The sequence below is a fragment of the Musca autumnalis genome, unplaced genomic scaffold, assembly GCF_047663935.1.
Source record: "Musca autumnalis isolate F117 unplaced genomic scaffold, ASM4766393v1 scaffold_5, whole genome shotgun sequence".
NCBI classification, from domain to species: domain Eukaryota; kingdom Metazoa; phylum Arthropoda; class Insecta; order Diptera; family Muscidae; genus Musca; species Musca autumnalis.
Window position 1 is genome coordinate 193,956,365 of NW_027412088.1, and position 26,048 is coordinate 193,982,412.

The 26,048-nt window shown below is 35.7% G+C and overlaps 1 protein-coding gene across 2 annotated transcripts in view; it reads right to left on the reverse strand.

Annotated features, from left to right (window-relative positions):
* The window catches only part of LOC141387324 (pro-resilin-like), a 99,846-nt gene extending 74,132 nt beyond the window's left edge, over positions 1-25,714 (reverse strand). Inside the window, exons 1-2 of one of the 2 annotated variants that reach the window (XM_073956873.1) lie at positions 25,584-25,714; positions 25,003-25,179 (exon numbers count right to left, since the gene is read on the reverse strand). In XM_073956873.1, coding sequence (XP_073812974.1) covers positions 25,003-25,032 — 30 coding nt within the window. In that variant the 5' untranslated portion in view covers positions 25,033-25,179; positions 25,584-25,714. Of the gene's footprint in view, positions 1-25,002; positions 25,180-25,373 lie in introns of both variants that reach the window. The other variant, XM_073956874.1, reaches the window with a different exon arrangement.
* Between the last annotated feature and the right edge of the window lie 334 nt (positions 25,715-26,048).

Genomic DNA, 26,048 nt, shown 5'->3' on the forward strand with positions numbered 1-26,048 from the left:
TAATTCAGCCTGGCTGAATAGAGTTTTCCATAGGAAAATTCTAATTCAGCCTGGCTGAATAGAGTTTTCCATAGGAAAATTCTAATTCAGCCTGGCTGAATAGAGTTTTCCATAGGAAAATTCTAATTCAGCCTGGCTGAATAGAGTTTTCCATAGGAAAATTCTAATTCAGCCTGGCTGAATAGAGTTTTCCATAGGAAAATTCTAATTCAGCCTGGCTGAATAGAGTTTTCCATAGGAAAATTCTAATTCAGCCTGGCTGAATAGAGTTTTCCATAGGAAAATTCTAATTCAGCCTGGCTGAATAGAGTTTTCCATAGGAAAATTCTAATTAAGCCTGGCTGAATAGAGTTTTCCATAGGAAAATTCTAATTCAGCCTGGCTGAATAGAGTTTTCCATAGGAAAATTCTAATTCAGCCTGGCTGAATAGAGTTTTCCATAGGAAAATTCTAATTCAGCCTGGCTGAATAGATTTTTCCATAGGAAAATTCTAATTCAGCCTGGCTGAATAGAGTTTTCCATAGGAAAATTCTAATTCAGCCTGGCTGAATAGAGTTTTCCATAGGAAAATTCTAATTCAGCCTGGCTGAATAGAGTTTTCCATAGGAAAATTCTAATTCAGACTGGCTGAATAGAGTTTTCCATAGGAAAATTCTAATTCAGCCTGGCTGAATAGAGTTTTCCATAGGAAAATTCTAATTAAGCCTGGCTGAATAGCGGTTTCCATAGGAAAACTCTAATTCAGCCTGGCTGAAGAGCGGTTTCCATAGGAAAATTCTAATTCAGCCTTGCTGAATAGCGGTTTCCTAGGAAAATTCTAATTCAGCCTGGCTGAATAGAGTTTTTTCATAGGAAAATTCTAATTCAGCTGAATAGCGGTTTCCATAGGAAAATTCTAATTCAGCCTGGCTGAATAGCGGTTTCCATAGGAAAATTCTAATTCAGCCTGGCTGAATAGCGGTTTCCATAGGAAAATTCTAATTCAGCCTGGCTGAATAGAGTTTTCCATAGGAAAATTCTAATTCAGCCTGGCTCAATAGCGGTTTCCATAGGAAATTTTAATTCAGCCTGGCTGAATAGAGTGAGCATGGCTGAATAGAGTTTTCAATAGGAAAATTTTAATTCAGCCTGGCTGAATAGCGATTTCTATAGGGAAATTCTAATTCAGCATGGCTGAATAGCGGTTTCCATAGGAAAATTTTAATTCAGCCTGGCTCAATAGCGGTTTCCATAGGAAAATTCTAATTCAGCCTGGCTGAATAGAGTTTTCCATAGGAAAATTCTAATTCAGCCTGGCTGAAAAGAGTTTTCCATAGGAAAATTCTAATTCAACCTGGCTGAATAGAGTTTTCCATAGGAAAATTCTAATTCAGCCTGGCTGAATAGAGTTTTCCATAGGAAAATTCTAATTCAGCCTGGCTGAATAGAGTTTTCCATAGGAAAATTCTAATTCAGCCTGGCTGAATAGAGTTTTCCATAGGAAAATTCTAATTCAGCCTGGCTGAATAGAGTTTTCCATAGGAAAATTCTAATTCAGCCTGGCTGAATAGAGTTTTCCATAGGAAAATTCTAATTCAGCCTGGCTGAAAATTTTAATTCAGCCTGGCTCAATAGCGGTTTCCATAGGAAAATTCTAATTCAGCCTGGCTGAATAGAGTTTTCCATAGGAAAATTCTAATTCAGCCTGGCTGAATAGAGTTTTCCATAGGAAAATTCTAATTCAGCCTGGCTGAATAGAGTTTTCCATAGGAAAATTCTAATTCAGCCTGGCTGAATAGAGTTTTCCATAGGAAAATTCTAATTCAGCCTGGCTGAATAGAGTTTTCCATAGGAAAATTCTAATTCAGCCTGGCTGAATAGAGTTTTCCATAGGAAAATTCTAATTCAGCCTGGCTGAATAGAGTTTTCCATAGGAAAATTCTAATTCAGCCTGGCTGAATAGAGTTTTCCATAGGAAAATTCTAATTCAGCCTGGCTGAATAGCGGTTTCCATAGGAAAATTCTTATTCACCGTGGCTGAATTGAGTTCTCCATAGGAAAATTCTAATTCAGCCTGGCTGAATAGAGTTTTCCATAGGAAAATTCTAATTCAGCCTGGCTGAATAGAGCTTTCCATAGGAAAATTCTAATTCAGCCTGGCTGAATAGAGTTTTCCATAAGAAAATTCTAATTCAGCCTGGCTGAATAGAGTTTTCCATAGGAAAATTCTAATTCAGCCTGGCTGAATAGCGTTTTCCGTAGGAAAATTCTAATTCAGCCTGGCTGAATAGAGTTTTCCATAGGAAAATTCTAATTCAGCCTGGCTGAATAGAGTTTTCCATAGGAAAATTCTAATTCAGCCTGGCTGAATAGAGTTTTCCATAGGAAAATTCTAATTCAGCCTGGCTGAATAGAGTTTTCCATAGGAAAATTCTAATTCAGCCTGGCTGAATAGAGTTTTCCATAGGAAAATTCTAATTCAGCCTGGCTGAATTGCGGTTTCCATAGGAAAATTCTAATTCAGCCTGGCTGAATAGCGGTTTCCATAGGAAAATTCTAATTCAGCCTGGCTGAATAGCGGTTTCCATAGGAAAATTCTAATTCAGCCTGGCTGAATAGCGGTTTCCATAGGAAAATTCTAATTCAGCCTGGCTGAATAGCGGTTTCCATAGGAAAATTCTAATTCAGCCTGGCTGAATAGCGGTTTCCATAGGAAAATTCTAATTCAACCTGGCTGAATAGCGGTTTCCATAGGAAAATTCTAATTCAACCTGGCTGAATAGCGGTTTCCATAGGAAAATTCTAATTCAGCCTGGCTGAATAGCGGTTTCCATAGGAAAATTCTAATTCAGCCTGGCTGAATAGCGGTTTCCATAGGAAAATTCTAATTCAGCCTGTCTGAATAGCGGTTTCCATAGGAAAATTCTAATTCAGCCTGTCTGTTTTATGCACTTTTGAATTATTTCTTTTAATTCCTTAAATTTGAAATATTTTTTCTTACTTATCTTTTATGTAGCTTGATTTCTTTGTTTTTCCAGCTTGTAACTACTTGCTTTTTTTTCAAACATGGTAGCCATGCTACCGATTTTCTTGTTTGTTTGATATTCTCTTCCTTTTTGGCTGGAAGCTTGTTAAATGCCAACCGATGTGAGTTGCATATCTTGTCTTTCGCACTTTACAAGCGTTGCTTGTAATTGTAAGAGAAATACGAGACACCTTGGCCACAGATAAGCGGAAGTAAAGATGAAGGAACATGTGCAGGAGAAAGAAGGCGCGAAAGGAAAACAATGCAACGCCTCGTTGTGGTCTGTGGCAAAGAGATAAAAATTAAATGACAGAGAAATTGCATGCAGGGCTAAGGGCGGGCGGCCTGTCACATCAACATTTTTTTAAATGAGTTGCTCGGGTGTTGGGGAATTTTTTTGATAATGCCTTTGGGATATTGTCACAAAAGGTGAGATGGAGGAAAATAAGTTTTCCTCTATCAAAACTAAAGTTTTGCAGAATTTTAAAGGAAAGTTGAGTGTCTTTGATGTTGAGTCCTAAAAGTATGCTTTAATTCATGCACACAAAAAACATGTGTTTCTATTTTTAAAAACTCCTAAAACTATGCACCCTAAATACAAAACTAAACCAAAATTAAAATACAATACAACTTTTTCTCTCTCTCATGTTTCTCATTTCCATGCTTTTGAAAACTATTTCCCGAAATAGTTGTTTGCCAGAAATATATGTGGCATAGTTGTTGCAGAATAGCATGGCATAGTTTCCGTGTTGTATTTGTTGATAGTTTAATAAATTCATTCATTTATTCATTTGGGAAAGTGTTGATAAGTATACAATTTTAAATTTCAAAACTATTTTGGGGAATGGCTAAAAAAACAACAACAAATAAAATAACTAACAAAAAGCAAATATTTGCCAGAAAAACCACTTCAAAGCATACACAAATTTTGTTGTCTAGTTTTAGGGGAAACCAAACAAATAATTTATTTATAAAACAAAGTGACGGGCCGTAAAAAAGTTGTTCCATGCGGAAGGAATTTGGAAATACAGAACACACATATACACAAATAGAACAAATAGACCCAAAGCAATGGATTAGCATTTAAATGGGAATTTTGTTTTAATTTTGCAATAAAAGAAATACAATTATTATAGTATACTTTAAGGGGCAGAATATTGAATAAATATTTAAAGTAAACATCAGTAAAAAATAGATAAAGAAATAAAGAAAATAACAAAATTATATATCTATAAAGGTACTCTAGCAAATTTTCAATTTGTAGCCAACCCCCCCTCTCCCCATATCCTGTCATAAAGACATTAAACCTAAACTGGCCACTTTGTCAATACTAACTTGATTAGTTTTGCTAGTCCTTTTTGCATTGCCCAGCTGTCATTGTTATTTTCCTAAGCCTGTCATATGCCTAACAAAAGACCATTAACCCTTTCCTTTCCATTCAAAAGAGAAAAACCCCTCCTATTTCTCTCAAAACGTGCAGTGGTCCTTGTAATAACATCAAGCAGTACTTGAAAAGCCATAGAAGAAAAAAGAAATTATATTAGATTTCCAACAGTTTTTCTGCTTAGTTAACACTTAACGGAGAGAAAAAAAATCGAAATGGGAAAATATTTTTCTTAGGAAGTTCCAGTTTTGTGTGATTGTCTGTGTGTGTGTGTTTCGTCTAGGCGTTAATAACGTTATATAGATTTTCCGGCCTTTATGTTGCATCCCTTATTACAATGATTAGCCGGGCCAAAATAAAAAGGGGTAAGTTATTGTCAAGTATTTCATACCCTTCAATCGTGCCAAGTGTTTTTGTCATATTTTTAGTGAAGGTTTTATTCCCTTTTTTTGGCTTTTTCACTTTCATCATAATATTGAATTATGGGAAGGGCTGCTAATTTTGAAAGGCTTTTCATGTCCAAAACAAATAATGTGCCAGTATCTAAATTCAATTTCACACCCACTTGAGTGAAAAAACCCTAAGTGAAACAAATGATAAATTTATTAAATAAGATAAATGTTATTTTAGCGTTTATTTCTGCCATTCCATCAAGCAAGTGACAAATGGGACACTAAGGAAAGGACGAGGGTTTTGGAATATTAACACACATAATAAGAGGGGTGCGATTTAATTCAGCAGTTTAGCTATGGAAAATAACACATTTCTTATGGAAAACTCTATTCAGCCAGGCTGAATTAAAGTTTTCCTATAGAAAACTCTATACAGCCAGGCTAAATTGAAGTTTTCCCCTAGAAAACTCTATTCAGCCAGGCTGAATTGAAGTTTTCCCTTAGGAAACCCTATTCAGCCAGGCTGAATTGAAGTTTTCCTTAAGAAAACTCTATTCAGCCAGGCTGGATTACAGTTTTCCCATAGAAAACTGTATTCAGCCAGGCTGAATTGAAGTTTTCCCATAGGAAACTCTATTCATCCAGGCTGAATTGAAGTTTTCTCATAGAAAACTCTATTCAGCCAGGCTGAATTGAAGTTTCCCCATAGGCTGAATTGAAGTTTTCCCATAGAAAACTCTATTCAGCCAGGCTGAATTAAAGTTTTCCCATAGAAAACTCTATTCAGCCAGGCTGAATTAAAGTTTTCCCATAGAAAACTCTATTCAGCCAGGCTGAATTAAAGTTTTCCCGTAGAAAACTCTATTCAGCCAGGCTGAATTAAAGTTTTCCCGTAGAAAACTCTATTCAGCCAGGCTGAATTAAAGTTTTCCCATAGAAAACTCTATTCAGCCAGGCTGAATTGAAGTTTTCCCATAGAAAACTCTATTCAGCCAGGCTGAATTGAAGTTTTCCCATAGAAAACTCTATTCAACCAGGCTGAATTGAAGTTTTCCCATAGAAAACTCTATTCAGCCAGGCTAAATTGAAGTTTTCCTAAAGAAAACTCTATTCAGCCAGGCTGAATTGAAGTTTTCCTAAAGAAAACTCTTTTCAGCCAGGCTGAATTGAAGTTTTCCTAAAGAAAACTCTATTCAGCCAGGCTGAATTGAAGTTTTCCTAAAGAAAACTCTATTCAGCCAGGCTGAATTGAAGTTTTCCTAAAGAAAACTCTATTCAGCCAGGCTGAATTGAAGTTTTCCTAAAGAAAACTCTATTCAGCCAGGCTGAATTGAAGTTTTCCTAAAGAAAACTCTATTCAGCCAGGCTGAATTGAAGTTTTCCTAAAGAAAACTCTATTCAGCCAGGCTGAATTGAAGTTTTCCTAAAGAAAACTCTATTCAGCCAGGCTGAATTGAAGTTTTCCTAAAGAAAACTCTATTCAGCCAGGCTGAATTGAAGTTTTCCTAAAGAAAACTCTATTCAGCCAGGCTGAATTGAAGTTTTCCTAAAGAAAACTCTATTCAGCCAGGCTGAATTGAAGTTTTCCTAAAGAAAACTCTATTCAGCCAGGCTGAATTGAAGTTTTCCTAAAGAAAACTCTATTCAGCCAGGCTGAATTGAAGTTTTCCTAAAGAAAACTCTATTCAGCCAGGCTGAATTGAAGTTTTCCTAAAGAAAACTCTATTCAGCCAGGCTGAATTGAAGTTTTCCTAAAGAAAACTCTATTCAGCCAGGCTGAATTGAAGTTTTCCTAAAGAAAACTCTATTCAGCCAGGCTGAATTGAAGTTTTCCTAAAGAAAACTCTATTCAGCCAGGCTGAATTGAAGTTTTCCTAAAGAAAACTCTATTCAGCCAGGCTGAATTGAAGTTTTCCTAAAGAAAACTCTATTCAGCCAGGCTGAATTGAAGTTTTCCTAAAGAAAACTCTATTCAGCCAGGCTGAATTGAAGTTTTCCTAAAGAAAACTCTATTCAGCCAGGCTGAATTGAAGTTTTCCTAAAGAAAACTCTATTCAGCCAGGCTGAATTGAAGTTTTCCTAAAGAAAACTCTATTCAGCCAGGCTGAATTGAAGTTTTCCTAAAGAAAACTCTATTCAGCCAGGCTGAATTGAAGTTTTCCTAAAGAAAACTCTATTCAGCCAGGCTGAATTGAAGTTTTCCTAAAGAAAACTCTATTCAGCCAGGCTGAATTGAAGTTTTCCTAAAGAAAACTCTATTCAGCCAGGCTGAATTGAAGTTTTCCTAAAGAAAACTCTATTCAGCCAGGCTGAATTGAAGTTTTCCTAAAGAAAACTCTATTCAGCCAGGCTGAATTGAAGTTTTCCTAAAGAAAACTCTATTCAGCCAGGCTGAATTGAAGTTTTCCTAAAGAAAACTCTATTCAGCCAGGCTGAATTGAAGTTTTCCTAAAGAAAACTCTATTCAGCCAGGCTGAATTGAAGTTTTCCTAAAGAAAACTCTATTCAGCCAGGCTGAATTGAAGTTTTCCTAAAGAAAACTCTATTCAGCCAGGCTGAATTGAAGTTTTCCTAAAGAAAACTCTATTCAGCCAGGCTGAATTGAAGTTTTCCTAAAGAAAACTCTATTCAGCCAGGCTGAATTGAAGTTTTCCTAAAGAAAACTCTATTCAGCCAGGCTGAATTGAAGTTTTCCTAAAGAAAACTCTATTCAGCCAGGCTGAATTGAAGTTTTCCTAAAGAAAACTCTATTCAGCCAGGCTGAATTGAAGTTTTCCTAAAGAAAACTCTATTCAGCCAGGCTGAATTGAAGTTTTCCTAAAGAAAACTCTATTCAGCCAGGCTGAATTGAAGTTTTCCTAAAGAAAACTCTATTCAGCCAGGCTGAATTGAAGTTTTCCTAAAGAAAGCTCTATTCAGCCAGGCTGAATTGAAGTTTTCCTAAAGAAAACTCTATTCAGCCAGGCTGAATTGAAGTTTTCCTAAAGAAAACTCTATTCAGCCAGGCTGAATTGAAGTTTTCCTAAAGAAAACTCTATTCAGCCAGGCTGAATTGAAGTTTTCCTAAAGAAAACTCTATTCAGCCAGGCTGAATTGAAGTTTTCCTAAAGAAAACTCTATTCAGCCAGGCTGAATTGAAGTTTTCCTAAAGAAAACTCTATTCAGCCAGGTTGAATTGAAGTTTTCCTAAAGAAAACTCTATTCAGCCAGGCTGAATTGAAGTTTTCCCATAGAAAACACTATTCAGCCAGGCTGAATTGAAGTTTTCCCATAGAAAACTCTATTCAGCCAGGCTGAATTGAAGTTTTCCTAAAGAAAACTCTATTCAGCCAGGCTGAATTGAAGTTTTCCTAAAGAAAACTCTATTCAGCCAGGCTGAATTGAAGTTTTCCTAAAGAAAACTCTATTCAGCCAGGCTGAATTGAAGTTTTCCTAAAGAAAACTCTATTCAGCCAGGCTGAATTGAAGTTTTCCTAAAGAAAACTCTATTCAGCCAGGCTGAATTGAAGTTTTCCTAAAGAAAACTCTATTCAGCCAGGCTGAATTGAAGTTTTCCTAAAGAAAACTCTATTCAGCCAGGCTGAATTGAAGTTTTCCTAAAGAAAACTCTATTCAGCCAGGCTGAATTGAAGTTTTCCTAAAGAAAACTCTATTCAGCCAGGCTGAATTGAAGTTTTCCTAAAGAAAACTCTATTCAGCCAGGCTGAATTGAAGTTTTCCTAAAGAAAACTCTATTCAGCCAGGCTGAATTGAAGTTTTCCTAAAGAAAACTCTATTCAGCCAGGCTGAATTGAAGTTTTCCTAAAGAAAACTCTATTCAGCCAGGCTGAATTGAAGTTTTCCTAAAGAAAACTCTATTCAGCCAGGCTGAATTGAAGTTTTCCTAAAGAAAACTCTATTCAGCCAGGCTGAATTGAAGTTTTCCTAAAGAAAACTCTATTCAGCCAGGCTGAATTGAAGTTTTCCTAAAGAAAACTCTATTCAGCCAGGCTGAATTGAAGTTTTCCTAAAGAAAACTCTATTCAGCCAGGCTGAATTGAAGTTTTCCTAAAGAAAACTCTATTCAGCCAGGCTGAATTGAAGTTTTCCTAAAGAAGACTCTATTCAGCCAGGCTGAATTGAAGTTTTCCTAAAGAAAACTCTATTCAGCCAGGCTGAATTGAAGTTTTCCTAAAGAAAACTCTATTCAGCCAGGTTGAATTGAAGTTTTCCTAAAGAAAACTCTATTCAGCCAGGCTGAATTGAAGTTTTCCCATAGAAAACACTATTCAGCCAGGCTGAATTGAAGTTTTCCCATAGAAAACTCTATTCAGCCAGGCTGAATTGAAGTTTTCCCATAGAAAACTCTATTCAGCCAGGCTGAATTGAAGTTTTCCCATAGAAAACTCTATTCAGACAACATATTACTTTCATTATGTTCTAAACGCAACATAAGGCCTCTTGAAACGTCTACAATACCTATTGAGGTCTTCTATAGGCAACAGAAAATCTATTGAGGTCTGGCTGAATAGAGTTTCCTAAAGAAAACTCTATTCAGCCAGGCTGAATTGAAGTTTTGCTAAAGAAAACTCTATTCAGCCAGGCTGAATTGAAATTTTCCCATAGAAAACACTATTCAGCCAGGCTGAATTGAAGTTTTCCCATAGAAAGCACTGTTCAGCCAGGCTGAATTGAAGTTTTCCCATAGAAAACTCTATTCAGCCAGGCTGAATTGAAGTTTTCCCATAGAAAACTCTATTCAGACAACATATTACTTTCATTATGTTCTAAACGCAACATAAGGCCTCTTGAAACGTCTACAATACCTATTGAGGTCTTCTATAGGCAACAGAAAATCTATTGAGGTCTTATATACATAGATAATATAAGAACCTCTTGTAGTCTTCTTTAGGCAACAGAAGATTTTTTGATGTCTTCTATTCACTGTTTTGGATTTCTCTAGCAACTGAAGACCTCTTAAGGTCTGCTATAAAGAATAGAAGAACAATTGGGTCTACTTCAGACAAAAGAAAACACCTTAAGACCTCTGGAAGTCTCCTTAAGACATCAGAAAACCTATTTAGGTCTCCGGTAGGCAACATAAAACATTTTGAAGTATTCTTTAGAAAATAAAAGCATCTTGAGGTATTTTATAGGCAACCTGAGAACTCTCTAGGTCTTCGCTGGACAATGAAAGGGCCCTAGATGTATTCCATAGGCAACAAAAGACCTCCTAAGATCTCTTGAGGTCTTCTATGGGCAATGAATGTTCCGTGAGTTTTTTTATAGACAGTAGAAGTCCTTGAAGACCAGAATACCTCTTCAGATGTTTTATATGCACTAGAAGACATATTCTATAGGCAACAGAACATCTGTTCACCTCTTCTTTAGGGACCTGAGGATCTTTTCGGATATCATAAGGACTTCCCCACACAACAAAGGACCTCTGGAGATCTTCCAATACAAAATACCTCATGAGTTTTCTATAGACAACGAAAATTTCTCTCTGGTCTTCCATAGATAACATTGTGCGACACGAAAAAATTAAGGATATTGTGACATTGTGGATTGATAGAAGACGAAAAATAAGGAGACACGTGTCCTGGCGTTTTTCCCTGTTACTTCGAATTTCACGGTTACGGTTATTATTCTTTAAGACAAGAGCTACTTTGCTTCCAAGAGTAACTCAAAATTCTTAGCAGTTTAGAAGATATGAGCCTTATAAAATGATCCCTTTTGACATCAAGGCCTCAGGTCTTTCGGGACCCATAACCGCGAAGTAACCGGGAAAACGCCGGGGCACGTGTCTCCTTATTTTTCGGTATCAGAATATGGTTAATTTTCCATGACTCAAAAAATTACACCCAGTGTAACAGAAGCCTCTTTATGTCTATCATAGGCGAAAGAAGACTTCGTGAGGTCTTCTATAGGCATCTAATCTTTAATGAATCAATATTTCAGACATTCGCTATTTGCAAATTATGCTGTCTTCCAGATTTCCTGACTCTGAATTGGCTGGAGACCCATAATTTCTGATTAGCAGTATTGTACTGTAACTGTCTTCATAAATGTATCTCTGTGCATCTCATCAGTAAAATGTTCATTGTACCCTATGGCGTATGACTATTGACAAACATCATACGTCTCAGTGTACGTTCTTGGGAATTGTTATTTACTTTCTTCTGATTTGATTAGATCCAATACAAAATTTTCCTTCCATTTATTATTTCTCTTTCAATACTCATTAAGGGAAACAAAAACTATAAAAACGAAACGCCATTAGAGCCTACCGTTCACATGTAATAATTCTGGTAACACATGTTATTGTTAAACATTCCGAGTTTTTCTAATAAAGAAAACAACAATTTTCGATTTCTTAGCTATTGAGAAAAAAATAGAACGAACATTCCGGCGGAAAAATCACGTTCCATACTTTGTGCCAAACTCATCAAGTTCGAGAAGAAAACAATTGTTGTCTTATAAATGTTTGTCTTCAATTTTCCAAAGTACCACACGTCCTCCTACCCTATTTCCAATTACCAAATGCTTTCGCATACTGTCACATCGATATGGCATCGTTACACATTTGTTTATGTTTTCGGCAGCAGTTTTTTATGATTCCAATACTATTTTTTCCCTCTCTTAAACTTTTTAGCGTTTATTTTTTGTTTTTTTTTTCTTCTCCCATTTCCTTGGTCCTTTAACATTAGACAATTGTTACGAAGTTTTGTGAAAAAAATAACAAATGTTGTTTTTTCCCAGCAACACATCAACTTTCATTGCCATATGTTGTCAATATAATGTTTATGGCTTATATTTTTTATGACTCTCTGCTTTCCCAAGCCGAATGGCCGAGGAATAGTTTTAGAATGGCCATAAAATGTAACAGCAATAATGTTCATCATGCTCTATAAACCGATTGTTACAATGTGTAAACAGGTTTAAAGTTTTTTCCTATTGTTTCCACTGCAAGAAACATCAAAAAGTGGGGCATATTTTCAGGAGTAACATATGTTAGGGAATTTAAATATTGGTCTATATAATTTGTAACATACATTTGGGAGTCTTAGAGAAATTGAATTTGAAAGAAATCAATGCAGCCTGGCTGAATAGAGTTTTCTTTGGGAAAACTTTAATTCAGCCTGGCTGACTTTAATTCATGCCTTTTGTAGCCTATAGAAGATCTCTCTCGGTTGCCTGTAGAAGATTCAAGAGGTCTTTTCTTCTTTGTTGATAATTCAAGAGGCCTTCTCTTGCCTATAGACAACCTCAAGAGGTAAAATTTTGTCTATAAGAAACCTCAAAACCTCTTCTGTTGCCCAGAGAAGACATCAAGACGTCTTCGGTTGCCTAAATAAGACCCGAGAGGTCTATAGAAGACCTAAACAAGCATTCAAGTGCCTATCGAAGCCGTCGAGAGGTCTTTTGACGTGTATAGAAGACCCCCACTGGTATTCTATTGCCCATAGAAGACCTTAACATGGTTTCAGGGCCTATAGAGGCCCTTACGAGGTATACTGTTACCTATAGAAAACTTCAAGAGGTCTTCTCTAGGCTATGGCAGATCTGAAGAGGTATTCTTTTACATATAGAAAACATCAAAACGTCTTCTGTTGACGTCTTCGGTTGCCTAAAGAAGACCTCAGGAGTTCTTATATTACCTATAGAAGATCTCAAGGGATCTTTTGTTGCCTATATAAGATTGCAAAAATATTATAGAAGATTCGCCTCGAAGGGGCCTTGTGTTGCTTTTTGTTGTTCTTCTTTTACCTATAGAAGACCTCAAGCGATCTTCTGTTGCCTAGAGAAGACCCCAAGCGGTATTATATTTTCCATAGAATATTCAGGATGTCTTCTGTTGCCTTTAGAATACTTCAACTGCATTCTGTTGCATATAAAAGACCCCAAGAGATATTCTGTTGCCTTTAGAACACCTCAAGAGCTCTTCGTTTGGCTTTAGAAGGCCTGAGGAGGTGTTGTTGTGCTTATAGAAAACATGAAGGTATCTCTTGTTGCCTTTAGAAAACCTCAATGGGTTTTGTGTTACCTAAAGAAGACCTCAAGGGGTTTCTGCTGTCTGTAGGAAAATTCAAGAGGCTTTCTGTTGGCTATAAATGGTTTTAAGAGGTCTTCCTTTGTCTTTGGAGCTCCCGAAGAGGTCTTCTGTTTCTGTGTTGTTGTGCTTATAGAAAATATGAAGGTATCTCTTGTTGCCTTTAGAAAACCTCAATGGGTTTTGTGTTACCTAAAGAAGACCTCAAGGGGTTTCTGCTGTCTTTAGGAAAATTCAAGAGGCTTTCTGTTGGCTATAAATGGTTTTAAGAGGTCTTCCTTTGTCTTTGGAGCACCCGAAGAGGTCTTCTGTTTCCTATTGATGCCTTTAAAAATCTGAATAAGGCTTGTGTTGTCTCAAGAAGTCTTTGGTTGCCTACAGAGGTTTTTTGTAGCCGGTTGAAACAACACGTGTTCATCTGTAGCCTATATAACACCTCAAATAGACTTCTATTCTCTATTGTCAATAGAATATATCAAATGGTCTTCTGTTGCCTATAGAAAACCTGATATGGTCTTCTGTAGTCTATTGAAGACCTGAACGGGTGTTCTGTATTCTGTTGAACACCTGAACAAAGTCTTCTGTTTTCTATATAAGATCGGAATATGACTTCTATGTTATATAAATCACTTGAAAGAGGTCTGTAGGTGTCTACAGACGGTCACATGAAGTCTTTAGGTGCCTATAAAGACCACCAGATGTCTTGTGTTGCCTATAGAGGCTTGTGATAGGTCTTCTATTACCTATAGAAAACCTCAAGACGTGTTCTTGCATCTAAAGAAGATCCCAAGAAGTCTTATGTAGTATATACAAGGTCTGTAGGCAACAGAAGACCGGATTATGTATTCTTTTTTTTTTCTTAAAACACCTGAAGAGGTCTTCAGGTGCCTACAGGAGATCACAAGAAGTCGTAAGGCGCGTATAAAAGACCTCAAGACGTCTTGTGGTGTCTATAGGAGACCTTAAGTGGTCTTTTGTCGTATATAGAGACCTTAACAGGTCATCAGCTACCTATTGAAAACTTCAAGACGTCTTATGTAGTTTGTAGTCTATAGAAGACCTGAACAAGTCTTCAGGTGCCTATAGAAGTCATTAGACCTATTCTGTCGACTATAGAAGACCTCAGCTATTTTATTACCTATAGAAGGCCTTAACAGATCCTCAGTTGCCTATAGAGGCCCTTACGAGGTCTACTGTTACCTAAAGAAAATCTCAAGATGTCTTCTTGCGTCTATAGAAGACTCCAAGAGGTCTTATGTAGTCTATAGAAGGCCTGAACCAGTCTTCTGTTGCCTGTAGAAGACCGGAATATGTGTTCTATTTTTTCTTAAAACACCTGAGAGAGACCCTCTGTTACCTATTGAAAACCTCAAGACATGTTTTATAGTCATTAGTCTATAGAAGGCCTGAACAAGTCTTCAGGTGCCTACAGAAGTCATTAAGAAGTTTTCTGTTGCGTTTAGAATACCTCAACTATTTTATTGCCTATAAAGGTCCTCAGTTGCCTATTGAGGCCCTTACGAGGTCTACTGTTACCTATAGAAAATCTCAAGACGTCTTCTTGCTTCTATAGAAGACTCCAAAACGTCTTATGTAGTCTATAGAAGGCCTGAACAAGTCTTCTGTTGCCTGTAGAAGACCGGAATATGTTTTCATTTTTCTTAAAACACCTAAAGAGGTCTTTTAGTGTTTATAGATTACCACAAGAAGTCTGCCGTTGTCTATTGAAGACCTGAACAAGTCTTCTGTTGCCTATAGGAACCGGAATATGTCTTATATTTCATATAAAACACTCGGACGAGGTATTCAGGTGCCTATAGAAGATCACAAGAATAATTCAGGTGCCCGTCTTTTATGGTCTTGGGTTTTCTATAGGAAACCTTAAGAGGTCTTTTGTCGGATATAGAGACCTTAACAGGTCTTCAGTTGCCTATAGAGGCCCTTGATAGGTATTCTACTACCTACAGAAAACATCAGGACATCTTCTTGCATTTATAGAAAACCCAAGAGGTCTTCTGTAGTGTATAGAAGACCTTTACAAGTCTTCAGGTGCCCATAGAAGCCCTCAAGAAGTGTTCGGTTGCCTATAAAAGACCTCAAAAGGTGTTATGTTTTCTAAAGGAGACCTTAAGAGGTTTTTGTCGTATATACCAACCTTAACAGGTCTTCATTTGCCTATAGATGCCCCTGATAGGTCTTCTATTGCCTATGGAAACCCTCAAGACCTCTTCTTGGTTCTATAGAAAATCCGAAGAAGTCTTCTGTAGTCTATTGAAGACCTGAACAAGACTTCAGGTGCCTATAGAAGCAAACAAGAAGTGTTCTGTTGCCTATAGAAGATCTCAAGAGGTCTTATTTTGTCTATAGAAGACCTCAACTGGTATTCCTGAAGGCATTTTCTTGCGTCTATAGAATATCCCAAGAGGTCTTTTGTAGTCTATAGACGGCCTGAACAGGTCTTCTGTTGCCTGTAGAAGACCGGAATGTGTGTTTTTTTTTTCTTAAAACGCTTGAAGATGTCTTTAGGTGCTTATAGATTACCATCAGAAGTCTTCTGTTGCCTATAGTGCCTTGTTTGCCTGTAGAAGACCGGAATGTGTGTTTTTTTTTTCTTAAAACGCTTGAAGATGTCTTTAGGTGCTTATAGATTACCATCAGAAGTCTTCTGTTGCCTATAGTGCCTTGTTTGCCCACTGAAATATCTGTTATAAAATAATCTCTTCTACTCAAATTTATGTACATATTCTTAGGATGTAACATATTCATTTTTTCATAGCATACTATCAGGCAAATTCCTCAAAATTTATTATTTATTCAATTTTAATTCCTTTTTTGGACACAAATAAAAATAACTTTTGCAAATATTTGTTATTATTCAAGCTTTATGGTCTAACACCAATTTGCAAAAGAAAAAAAAAAACAAAACCCTAAACTATATAACCAATTAGCAAACATATTCCAATTGTCATAGAAAATGTCTCTCCGTCTCACTGTTGGGGTTGATTGTGGTATTTCAATTCTCTAAATGAATGCTTGACATATACTCAAATAAACTTCATTAACATGTTTGTCCACATAGTATAGAATATTTGGGGGGTTTTTTCCTTGGTTCCCAAGAATTTCCATATTTTTTGAAACAATGTTTGACTTTGGCATTGATATACAATAGAAATGATATCCTTTCAGTAGAAGGACAAAAAAAAAACGAAAACAAACGACACGAAAGGACACTTAACATTAAGCTATGACATTTTATAACTTTGCTCATGATTTGTTGTGAAAAGATTTATGTTTATATTTCGTTGCGGGGAGGGGAGGATGCGATTTGTTTGTCATATTTTTTATGATGATATATGCAGGCATGTGCCATATCCATGTGTATTTATGTGTATACTAGGTAGTTGTTGTAGAATATAAATGTCATAAACAAAAAATATATGGAAAAAACAACTACATGTCCACACTCTCCACTCAGCTACTTGTAACTACTTTTTATATGTAAATCTTAGTGTTTATTTATGTAGATTTTTGTCGTAGTTATTGTTGTTGTTTTTGGTTACAGTTTATCATTGTTATGGCCATTGTTTTGTGCATCTAAAGTCTAAATAGCTTATAGTAAATATGAATATATTGTATTATTATGCATAATTTTCGAAAATATGTGTATTATTAAGAGAGTACAAGAGAAGAGGGGGAGAAGCAGACAAAAAGCTATGGAAAATATTTGTCTGGTTTTGTAAATGGGCTTGTTAAAGCTTGATTAACTATGGTTGTGTTGCGAAAATATTAGTTGGCATAATGAAATTTGCTGTATGCAAAAGGACACTTCGGGAAGAAAGAGGGGAAATATAAATATTTAAAAAATAAGCTGATTTTTACTATAAATACGCAGGACATCTTAAAGTCTTTTACATACAGAAGACCTCTTGAGTACTTTTATATTGTCTAGGAGTATTTTATACACACAAGATATCTTGGAGTCTTTAAGTCGTCTTTACATAACATGACATCGCTTTAGTTATTCCACAGACAACAGGAGATCTTCCATAAGCAACAGAAACTTGATGAGGTATTCTTTGGGTAAAAAGCCTCTCTTGAGATCTTCCACGCCTCTTGGAGCCTTCTTCAGCCAACAGAAGGTCTTTATAGGTGTTCTATAGGCAGCAGAAGACCTATTGAGATTTTCCAAAGATGCAAGCAGAAGACACCCAGTTCTTCTATAGCCAGCAGAAGACAATCAGAGTTTTTCTATAAGCAACGGAAGACCTCTAGATATCTTGTTTTGGCAATAGAAGACCTACTGAAGTCTCCCAATGACAACAGAAGGAAGAGGAACTAAACTAAAGACAAAATAAGGCCTTTGGAAGTCGTTTATGAACAACATAGGACCTCAAGAGTCTTGTATATACAACAGAACACCTCTTGAGTTCTTCTATAGACAGCAGAGGATATTTAGAGGTTTTCTATAGACAAAAGAAGACCTCTTGATTTTTTCTACAGACAACAGAAGACCTTTTGACATCTTCTATAAACAACGGAAGACCTCTTGAAATCTTCAATAAACAACCGAAGACCTCTAGAAGTCTTCTATAAACAAAAGCAGTTCGTCTATTTACAAAGGGAGACCTCTTCAGGTCATTTAAAGACAAAATAAGACCTCTTGAGGTCATCTATAGACAACAGAAGTCCTCGTGAGGTCATATATAGACAACAGAAGACCTCTTGAAGTCTTCTTTAGGCAACAGAAGACCTCGTGGAATTTCTATAGACAGCAGAAAACCTCTTTGTATCTCCTAAATACAAAAGAGTTCCCATTGATGTCCTTTATAGGTAACAGAGACCTTCTGAAGTCCTCTTGATGTCTTGTATAGGAACAAAAACCTCTAGAGGTTGTCTGTATATAATGAGCAACCTTTTTATGTAGAAAACCTTCTGAGGTCCTCATGAGGTTCTCTATAGACAACAGAAGATCCTTGAGGTCTTCTATAGGCAACGTAAAAACTGTAGGGGTCTTGCGCAGACAACCGAAGACCTCTTCATACCTCATAGGGGTCTTCTATAGAATAGAAGGCTACCGTGGGGGTCTTCTATAGAATAGAAGAAGGAGTCTTCTTTAGAATAGAAGACCACCGTAGGGGTCTTCTATAGAATAGAAGACCACCGTAGGGGTCTTCTATAGAATTGAAGACCACCGTAGGGGTCTTCTATAGAATTGAAGACCACCGTAGGGGTCTTCTATAGGATAGAAGACCACCGTAGGGGTCTTCTATAGGATAGAAGACCGCCGTAGTGGTCTTCTATAGAATTGAAGACCACCGTAGGGGTCTTCTATAGAATAGAAGACCACCGTAGGGGTCTTCTATAGAATTGAAGACCACCGTAGGGGTCTTCTATAGAATAGAAGACCACCGTAGGGGTCTTCTATAGAATAGAATAGAAGACCACCGTAAGGATCTTCTGTAGAATAGAAGACCACCGTAGGGGTCTTCTATAGAATATAAGACCACCGTAGGGTTCTTCTATAGAATAGAAGACCACCGATGAGGGCTTCTATAGAATAGAAAGCCACCGTGGGGATCTTCTATAGAATAGAATACCACCGTAGGGTTCTTCTATAGAATAGAAGACCACTGTAGGAGTCTTCTTTAGAATAGAAGACCACTGTAGGAGTCTTCTTTAGAATAGAAGTCCACCGTAAGGACCTTCTATAGAATAGAAGACCACCATTGGGGTCTTCTACAGAATAGAAGGCCACCGTAGGAGTCTTCTATAGAATAGAGGACCACTGTTGAGGGCTTCTATAGAATAGAAAGCCACCGTGGGTATCTTCTATAGAATAGAATACCACCGTAGGGTTCTTCTATAGAATAGAAGACCACCGTAGGGGTCTTCTATAGAATTGAAGACCACCGTAGGGGTCTTCTATAGAATAGAAGACCGCCGTATGGGTCTTCTATAGAATTGAAGACCACCGTAGGGGTCTTCTATAGAATAGAAGACCACCGTAGGGATCTTCTATAGAATTGAAGACCACCGTAGGGGTCTTCTATAGAATAGAAGACCGCCGTAGGGGTCTTCTATAGAATAGAATAGAATAGAATAGAAGACCACCGTAAGGATCTTCTGTAGAATAGAAGACCACCGTAGGGGTCTTCTATAGAATATAATACCACCGTAGGGGTCTTCTATAGAATAGAAGCCACCTTAGGTGTCTTCTGTAGAATAAAAGACCACTGTAGGGGTCTTCTATAGAATAAAAGACCTCCGTAGGGCTTCTATAGAATAGAAAGCCACCGTGGGTATCTTCTATAGAATAGAATACCACCGTAGGGTTCTTCTATAGAATAGAAGACCACTGTAGGAGTCTTCTTTAGAATAGAAGACCACCGTAGGGGTCTTCTATAGAATTGAAGACCACCGTAGGGGTCTTCTATTCTAAAGAAGACCGCCGTAGGGGTATTCTATAGAATAGAAGACCACCGTAGGGGTATTTTAAAGAATAGGAGATCACAGTAGAACTTATTATAGAATATGAGGATAAAATATTCTCATGAAAAATTGACCTCGAACAGATCTTCTCACAACTTCTGTGGGTGATGAGTAACTTTTTCATGGTAATTATTGACTTCTATGCAGACGCAATATGTAATAGGAAGACATAGGTCGGTAAATCTACTAAAGAAGACTGTGGACCCTCATTTGAGTTATTTGTGGATGAGCAATAGATCTTGCCTCATGATATCACGTGTAAGAATACCTGAAGTTCTTTTGTGAAATATTTCATTTTTTTTTATTTTGGAAAATCTTTTAACATTTTCGGTGCTTATAAAAGTAAAATTATATACTTAAAATTATAAGGGATATTTTCGACTTTAAATATTTTTTTGGCTTTTATATAAATTATTTAGCATTTTTATGTATTAAGTTAAATTAAATTGTAAATTGGAATTTCTAAAAAGGATATTTTAAATTTGTATAATAAATTGAAATTGCAATGTACGGAAATTTTGTTTTTTATTTTTTTGGGATTGGTAGATAGAAATTTAGAATTTCTTTTTAAGGTAATATTACACTGTGCAACACGAAAATTATTAACCATATTCTGACACCACAGTGTGATAGAACACCAAAAATGAGAAGACACGTGTCTCGCCGTTTTTCCCTATCTCATCAAATTTCGCGGTTATAGGCCTCCAAAGGTTTGAGGCTTTGATGTAAAAAGGGGCATTTAGTCAGGACTATATCTTCCAAACCGTTAGGAAATTTGAATTTATCTCAGAGGCAAAGTTGTAGCTCTTGTCTTAAGGAACAAAAATTGTGAACACATATAACCCATCAAACTTCATCTGCAAGGTCAAAATCCCCATGGTCAAATTTCTTTTAAAAATTTTCTCAAGTTTTGTTATACAGCTTTCAAACCGATCAAATTTGAAGCAAGCAACCAACTACAAAAATGTACCTTAGATCTCAATAAACATCTTTCTAGAATATACGAAATCTGTAGAAACGGATCTTAATGGTCAAAATAGCAAAACAATTGGGATTTTTATCCTCTTTTCTACGATTCTGCTCCATAGATATTAAACCGTTCAAAATTCAGGAAAACAAACAACCACAATAGTGTAGCAAAGGCTTCAGTAAACAACTTTCTAGAATATGCGAAATGTCTATGAACGGTTCTTAATGGTAAAAATAGCAAAAATCTTTTGAAAATATCCAATTTTTATACTTTTTTCTCCGACTCTGGTCCAAAGATACAGTCAACCACAAAAATGTACCTAAGATTTCATTATACAACTTTTTAGAACATATAAAGATTCTAGGAATGATTCTTAGGGCTGAAATTCACGAACAATTAGCTTTTTTTAACATTCCCCCTGCTCAGGTTTGGAAATAACAAACTGTTAAAAACTCAAGGAAATTTGAAAGGTTTGTTATTTACGGACCTGAACAGGAAAGAATGATTTAAAATAGTCGAATTTTGAGCTTGAAGAATCGTTCCTAGAATCTTCATTTGTTCTAGAAACTTGTTTGTTGAAATCTAAGGTACATTTTTGTAGTTGACTGTATCCCTAATTTTTGGGCGGTTGCGTATCTTTGGACCAGAGTCGGAGAAAAATGTATAAAAATTGGATATTTTCAAAAGATTTTTGCTATTTTTACAATTAAGAACCGTTCATAGACATTTCGCATATTCCAGAAAGTTGTTTATAGAAGCCTTTGCTACACTATTGTGGTTGATTGTTTCCTTGAATTTTGAACGGCTTAATATCTATGGAGCAGAATCCTAGAAAAGAGGATAAAAATCCCAATTGTTTTGCTATTTTGACCATTAAGATCCGTTTCTACAGAGTTCGTATATTCTAGAAAGATGTTTATTGAGATCTAAGGTACATTTTTGTAGTTGGTTGCTTGCTTCAAATTTGATCGGTTTGAAAGCTGTATAACAAAACTTGAGAAAATTTTTAAAAGAAATTTGACCATGGCGATTTTGACCTTGCAGATGAAGTTTGATGGGTTATATGTGTTCACAATTTTTGTTCTTTAAGACAAGAGCTACAACTTTGCCTCTGAGATAAATTCAAATTTCCTAACGGTTTGGAAGATATAGTCCTGACTAAATGGCCCTTTTTACATCAAAGCCTCAAACCTTTGGAGGCCTATAACCACGAAAGTTGATGAGATAGGGAAAAACGGCGAGACACGTGTCTTCTCATTTTTGGTGTTCTAACACACTGTGAAGTCAGAATATGGTTAATAAAACATGACTCAAAAAATTACACACAGTGTTATTAATTTGTTTGCTAATGGAAATTTTTAATTTTATTTTTTCAAAATATTAAAAATATTCTTAATTTGTATCTTCTTCTGTATAAAAGACAATGTGTGTATGCTAGTATGTATCTTCGTATGTTCCGTATAGACTCAAAAACGGCTGAACTGATTTTCTTGAAAATTTCAGAGAATGTGAAAATAGGCTATATTTTTTTTTGAATTTCGAAGGGGGCTGGGTACTTCCCCATGCCCCAATTTTTGAATATGTTATACTACTGAACTAATTTTCCTGAAAATTTCAGAGAATATTCGGGGAGGAACCGAGGTGAAAATAGACTATAAATTTTGTTGAATTTCGGATGGGCAGGGTACCTCCACCATGCCCCATTTGTTTAAAAACGCTACTTTAGCAAAACTGATGAACGTCTCGGTGAATAAAATTAATTTGCGAGGCAATGGTGGTTGTGTCTCTGACCCTAGGTACTCATTTGGAGCCTGAGGACCTGACCACGCCCACTTTTTTAAATATTCAAAACTGCTTAACCTACTTTCTTGAAATTTTCAGAGTATGTATAGGGATGACCAGTGGTGAAAAAAGGTAAAATATTTGGTTGAATTTTGGAGGGGGCGGGGTACCCCCCTATGCCAAGTTTTTTTTAAAAAATTGTTTTAGCGCGCCCACTTTTAAATATGTTATTTATCCAAAACTACTGAACCGATTTTCCTGAAAATTCCAAGGAATGTACAGGGAGGACCCCTGGTAAAAAGGTTATATATTTTGTTGAATTTGCCCTATTTTTAAAAAAATATTTTAGCAAAACTGACGAACGTATCGGTGAAAAAATTAATTTGCGAGGCAATAGTGATTGTATCTCCGACCCTAGGTACTCATTTGGTACCTAAAGGCCCCACCATGCCTTTTTTAAATATGTTATATCTCCAAAACTTCTGAACCGATTTCCATATCACTTTCAGATGAAGGTCAGAGATGGCCAATGGTGGAAATAGACTATATATTTAGGTGAATTTTGGAGAAGAGAGCTATCCCCTGCGTCCTATTTTTTAAATGAGCTATATATGTAAAACTTACTAACCTTACAAATCAATGGAAATACCAGATGTTTGAAATAACGAAGCTTTGGTCTTATTGGAAAGCAAGTGTTTGAATTAGAAGGCAACAAAGCTATAGCTTCATCAGGTATGTAAGATGTACATTATAAGAAGGTGGAAGGACGACACAGTCGGTCCTTAAGTTGCCACTGGAAATTCATGTGAATGAAGGCTACACATGCAACATTAAATAGAAATTATTATTTGGAACGGATATACGAATCACATACAAATTTCCTAGAAGCTAAAGATCGATTCTTGAAGGATTTAGGAAGCAATTTACGTTTAGATTTCAGACAAACACTTCCAGCAGATGAAATAAATGCCTGCCACAAGTCATCAGTTCTTTGGCGGTATGCTAGAATTACAAATCAATACCAACATTTCTGAAGATTTTTTATTTATATTCAGTTGCAGATCCCGACTTAAGAAAAGTTAACATAAAACTGTTTTAAGGGCCAGCAACGCGGTCCGGGTCAGCTAGTTTTTTATAACACTGTCCAACAAAATTGAACTTTATTTAAAATTACAAGAAACACCGCACAGATTATGAAAGAGGACCGAAAAAAAAGAAGACACGTGTATCGGCGTTTTGAAAGTTTACGTCGAGAAGTAACCTAAATAGGCCTGGCAAGTTTCGCCCATTTCTACAGGTTTTGAAATATTCGACATCGGATTCCTTGCATTTTAGGTATAAAGTGTCTTTGGCAATATTACTGGCAACAATGCGGGGTATCTTTTTATGAAAGAAATTAACCCTCCTGGGAGTCACTAAAGGGGTCTTTTTGGTCCATTTTTTTCAAAAACGTTTAAAAATTCCTTTAAAATGAGACCGTATCAGATCAAAATATTCTACAAAATTATTTGTCATAAAATTTTACTATAGGTCCCCGAATACACCGAAACTCTAAATCGTACCTAAACGCCAGGAATCTGCCAAAAGTAAAATCACGTTTTAGGGTTAATGTTGTACTTTATCTGAGTTTATTAAGTTTTGTCCCACAAAACTTCATTCTAGATAGAAGACGTCAAAGACAAAAATATTCTCCATTAAATTTCAATAAAAGTCGCCAAATAAATGAAATACGTATTTACAATATATGTATATCAAGAAAATATATATGTACATCAAGTTTGCCAACAAAACACCAAAATATTTTTTGAATAAATTAGTTTTGTTCTTTTCTCGGGTTGATGCATGAAGGTAACATGAAATTTAGTTTTAGACGAAAGTTGCTAAAAGAAGAAATATTCTACACAAAATTTCACTTTAAGTCCCTGAACAAACTATATATCTAAGTAAAACACTTTGTTAAGAAAATGACGTTACAAAATTAGATATTATAGGTAGAAATTATTTGTTAAACTTTTAGACTCTTAATTAAAATTTTTTCCATACTGAGTCAAAATCTCCTAAAATACTTCACTTTTTGGGGATTGTGCCAAAAGAAGTAATATTCCAAATCAAATTTCATTATGAGTCTCTGAACAAAAGAAATTTGTAGCTATAATATTTAACATCTCCCGAAGCTTTCGCTTTTTATATACGATTTAGGACCATATTCTACCGTTTTTATTCACATTTTCGTTATCTGCGGTCACAAAATATATGTTATTGATGTTTTTTCATAATAAATTCTTTCAGAAGATTATGTGTGCTCGATCCAAACTGTTTTTGAAATATCTATGGTGAATATATATAGGGAAAATATTGACAAACCCAGATCGGACTTTGTAAAATTACGTATTTTAGTACTATAAACTAAAATAAAGTCATCAGGATAAGTCGTAGGTTCCTGATATTGTATGTGAAAATTCGGGGATAGTCTACAGCTATAATCCAGTGAATATATGTATATCTGACATACGAGTCCTAACATCCATGATTTTGAAAGGAAGTACAAATTTACATTATAGAGAAATTTCTGCTATAAGCGAAATTTATTCTCAAAATTGAAATAAAGCATGGAAATAAAGGATGACAAGAGACTTTGTTACTATTATTTTACATTTATGTCAGCCGATGTCTTCTTAGACGAGGTGGTTGAAGAAACTAAAATTACCATGCAGTAATTTGTAATAAAATTCTAATATTAAAAATAATAATAATTGTCTATTCATAACAACAAGTCCCACAACAACTCCTTTAAGCTTTTGAATTTTATGACCGTTTTTGCAAATTCTATTTTTGTTCAATAAATTTCGCAATTATTATTCTCTCCAAATGTATTTTTAATTAATCCTTTTATTTCATTATTAGTTGCACATTAAAAAAACTTATTACAATTATAAAATAATACTCACAATTAAAACAAAATTTTTCAGCGACATCATTGTTGTTGTTATTATCGTTTTGTTCTTCTTCTTGTTCGAAAGCAGCAACTTGGTGTAATTTTTCAATTTAAATCCACTTAATTTTTTGGCTTGGCACAACAAACACAAAAATCCACAATTTGATATTTTTATATATAAAAATAATTGCTATAAAAATGAAAATATATGGAATTTTTTATTAAAACAAAACAACAGAAAAAAAAGGGAAAAGAACACAAAGGTGAAAAGTAAAACAGCTATTATTTGCACAATAAATTCGTTAATAATTCAACACAAAACTAAAGTCGAAGTTTAATAATAATAATCCTTTGTTTTTTGGTGTTTTTTTTTTAATGTTTTGCGTTGTAATCCTTTATGGGTTTAGGGGCTTTGTGGTTTTAGTGGTTTTGATTTTAACACTTGTTGTCGTTGTTGCTGTTTTCTGCTCTAATGTAAAAAGGTGTTTTGAAACACTTTCGTTTTTCGCAAAAGCTATTGCTAGTTTGCTTTATATTCCGTTAGTTTAATACGGTTGTTGTTGTTAGTGTGTGTGGTATTCTTTTGATATTTACTGATGGTTTAGTTTTTTTTCTTTTTTATTTGATTTTTTCTCTGAAGAGGGGGCGAACAATTGTTTCGGTACTGAGTGGTGTTTTTGTGTCTGGTTGGTTTACCGCTTTGAACAACACGTTAGATTTGAATTAGGGTTTGAAACAGCGATGCATTGCTTTTTATAACAATTACAGATGATGCTGATGCTAATGCTGCTGCCGCAACGCTGTGGCAGCAGTAGCAGCGTAGCACCAGCAATGGCTCGAGTATCATCATCTTTATCATTTTGGCTTGGCAAAGACGTCTACTTGGCTTCAAAGTGACGCGACACGCTAACGTCAACGCCAGAATGCTGCCAATATTTAAACTGGAGTTGCCAACAGAGTAAATCCAAACTCACATTATTTTTAAATCAAATCATCATCATCTCCAAAACATAGTCCACAATAAGGTGCTACTCTCTATACACAGTAACAGAAAAAACA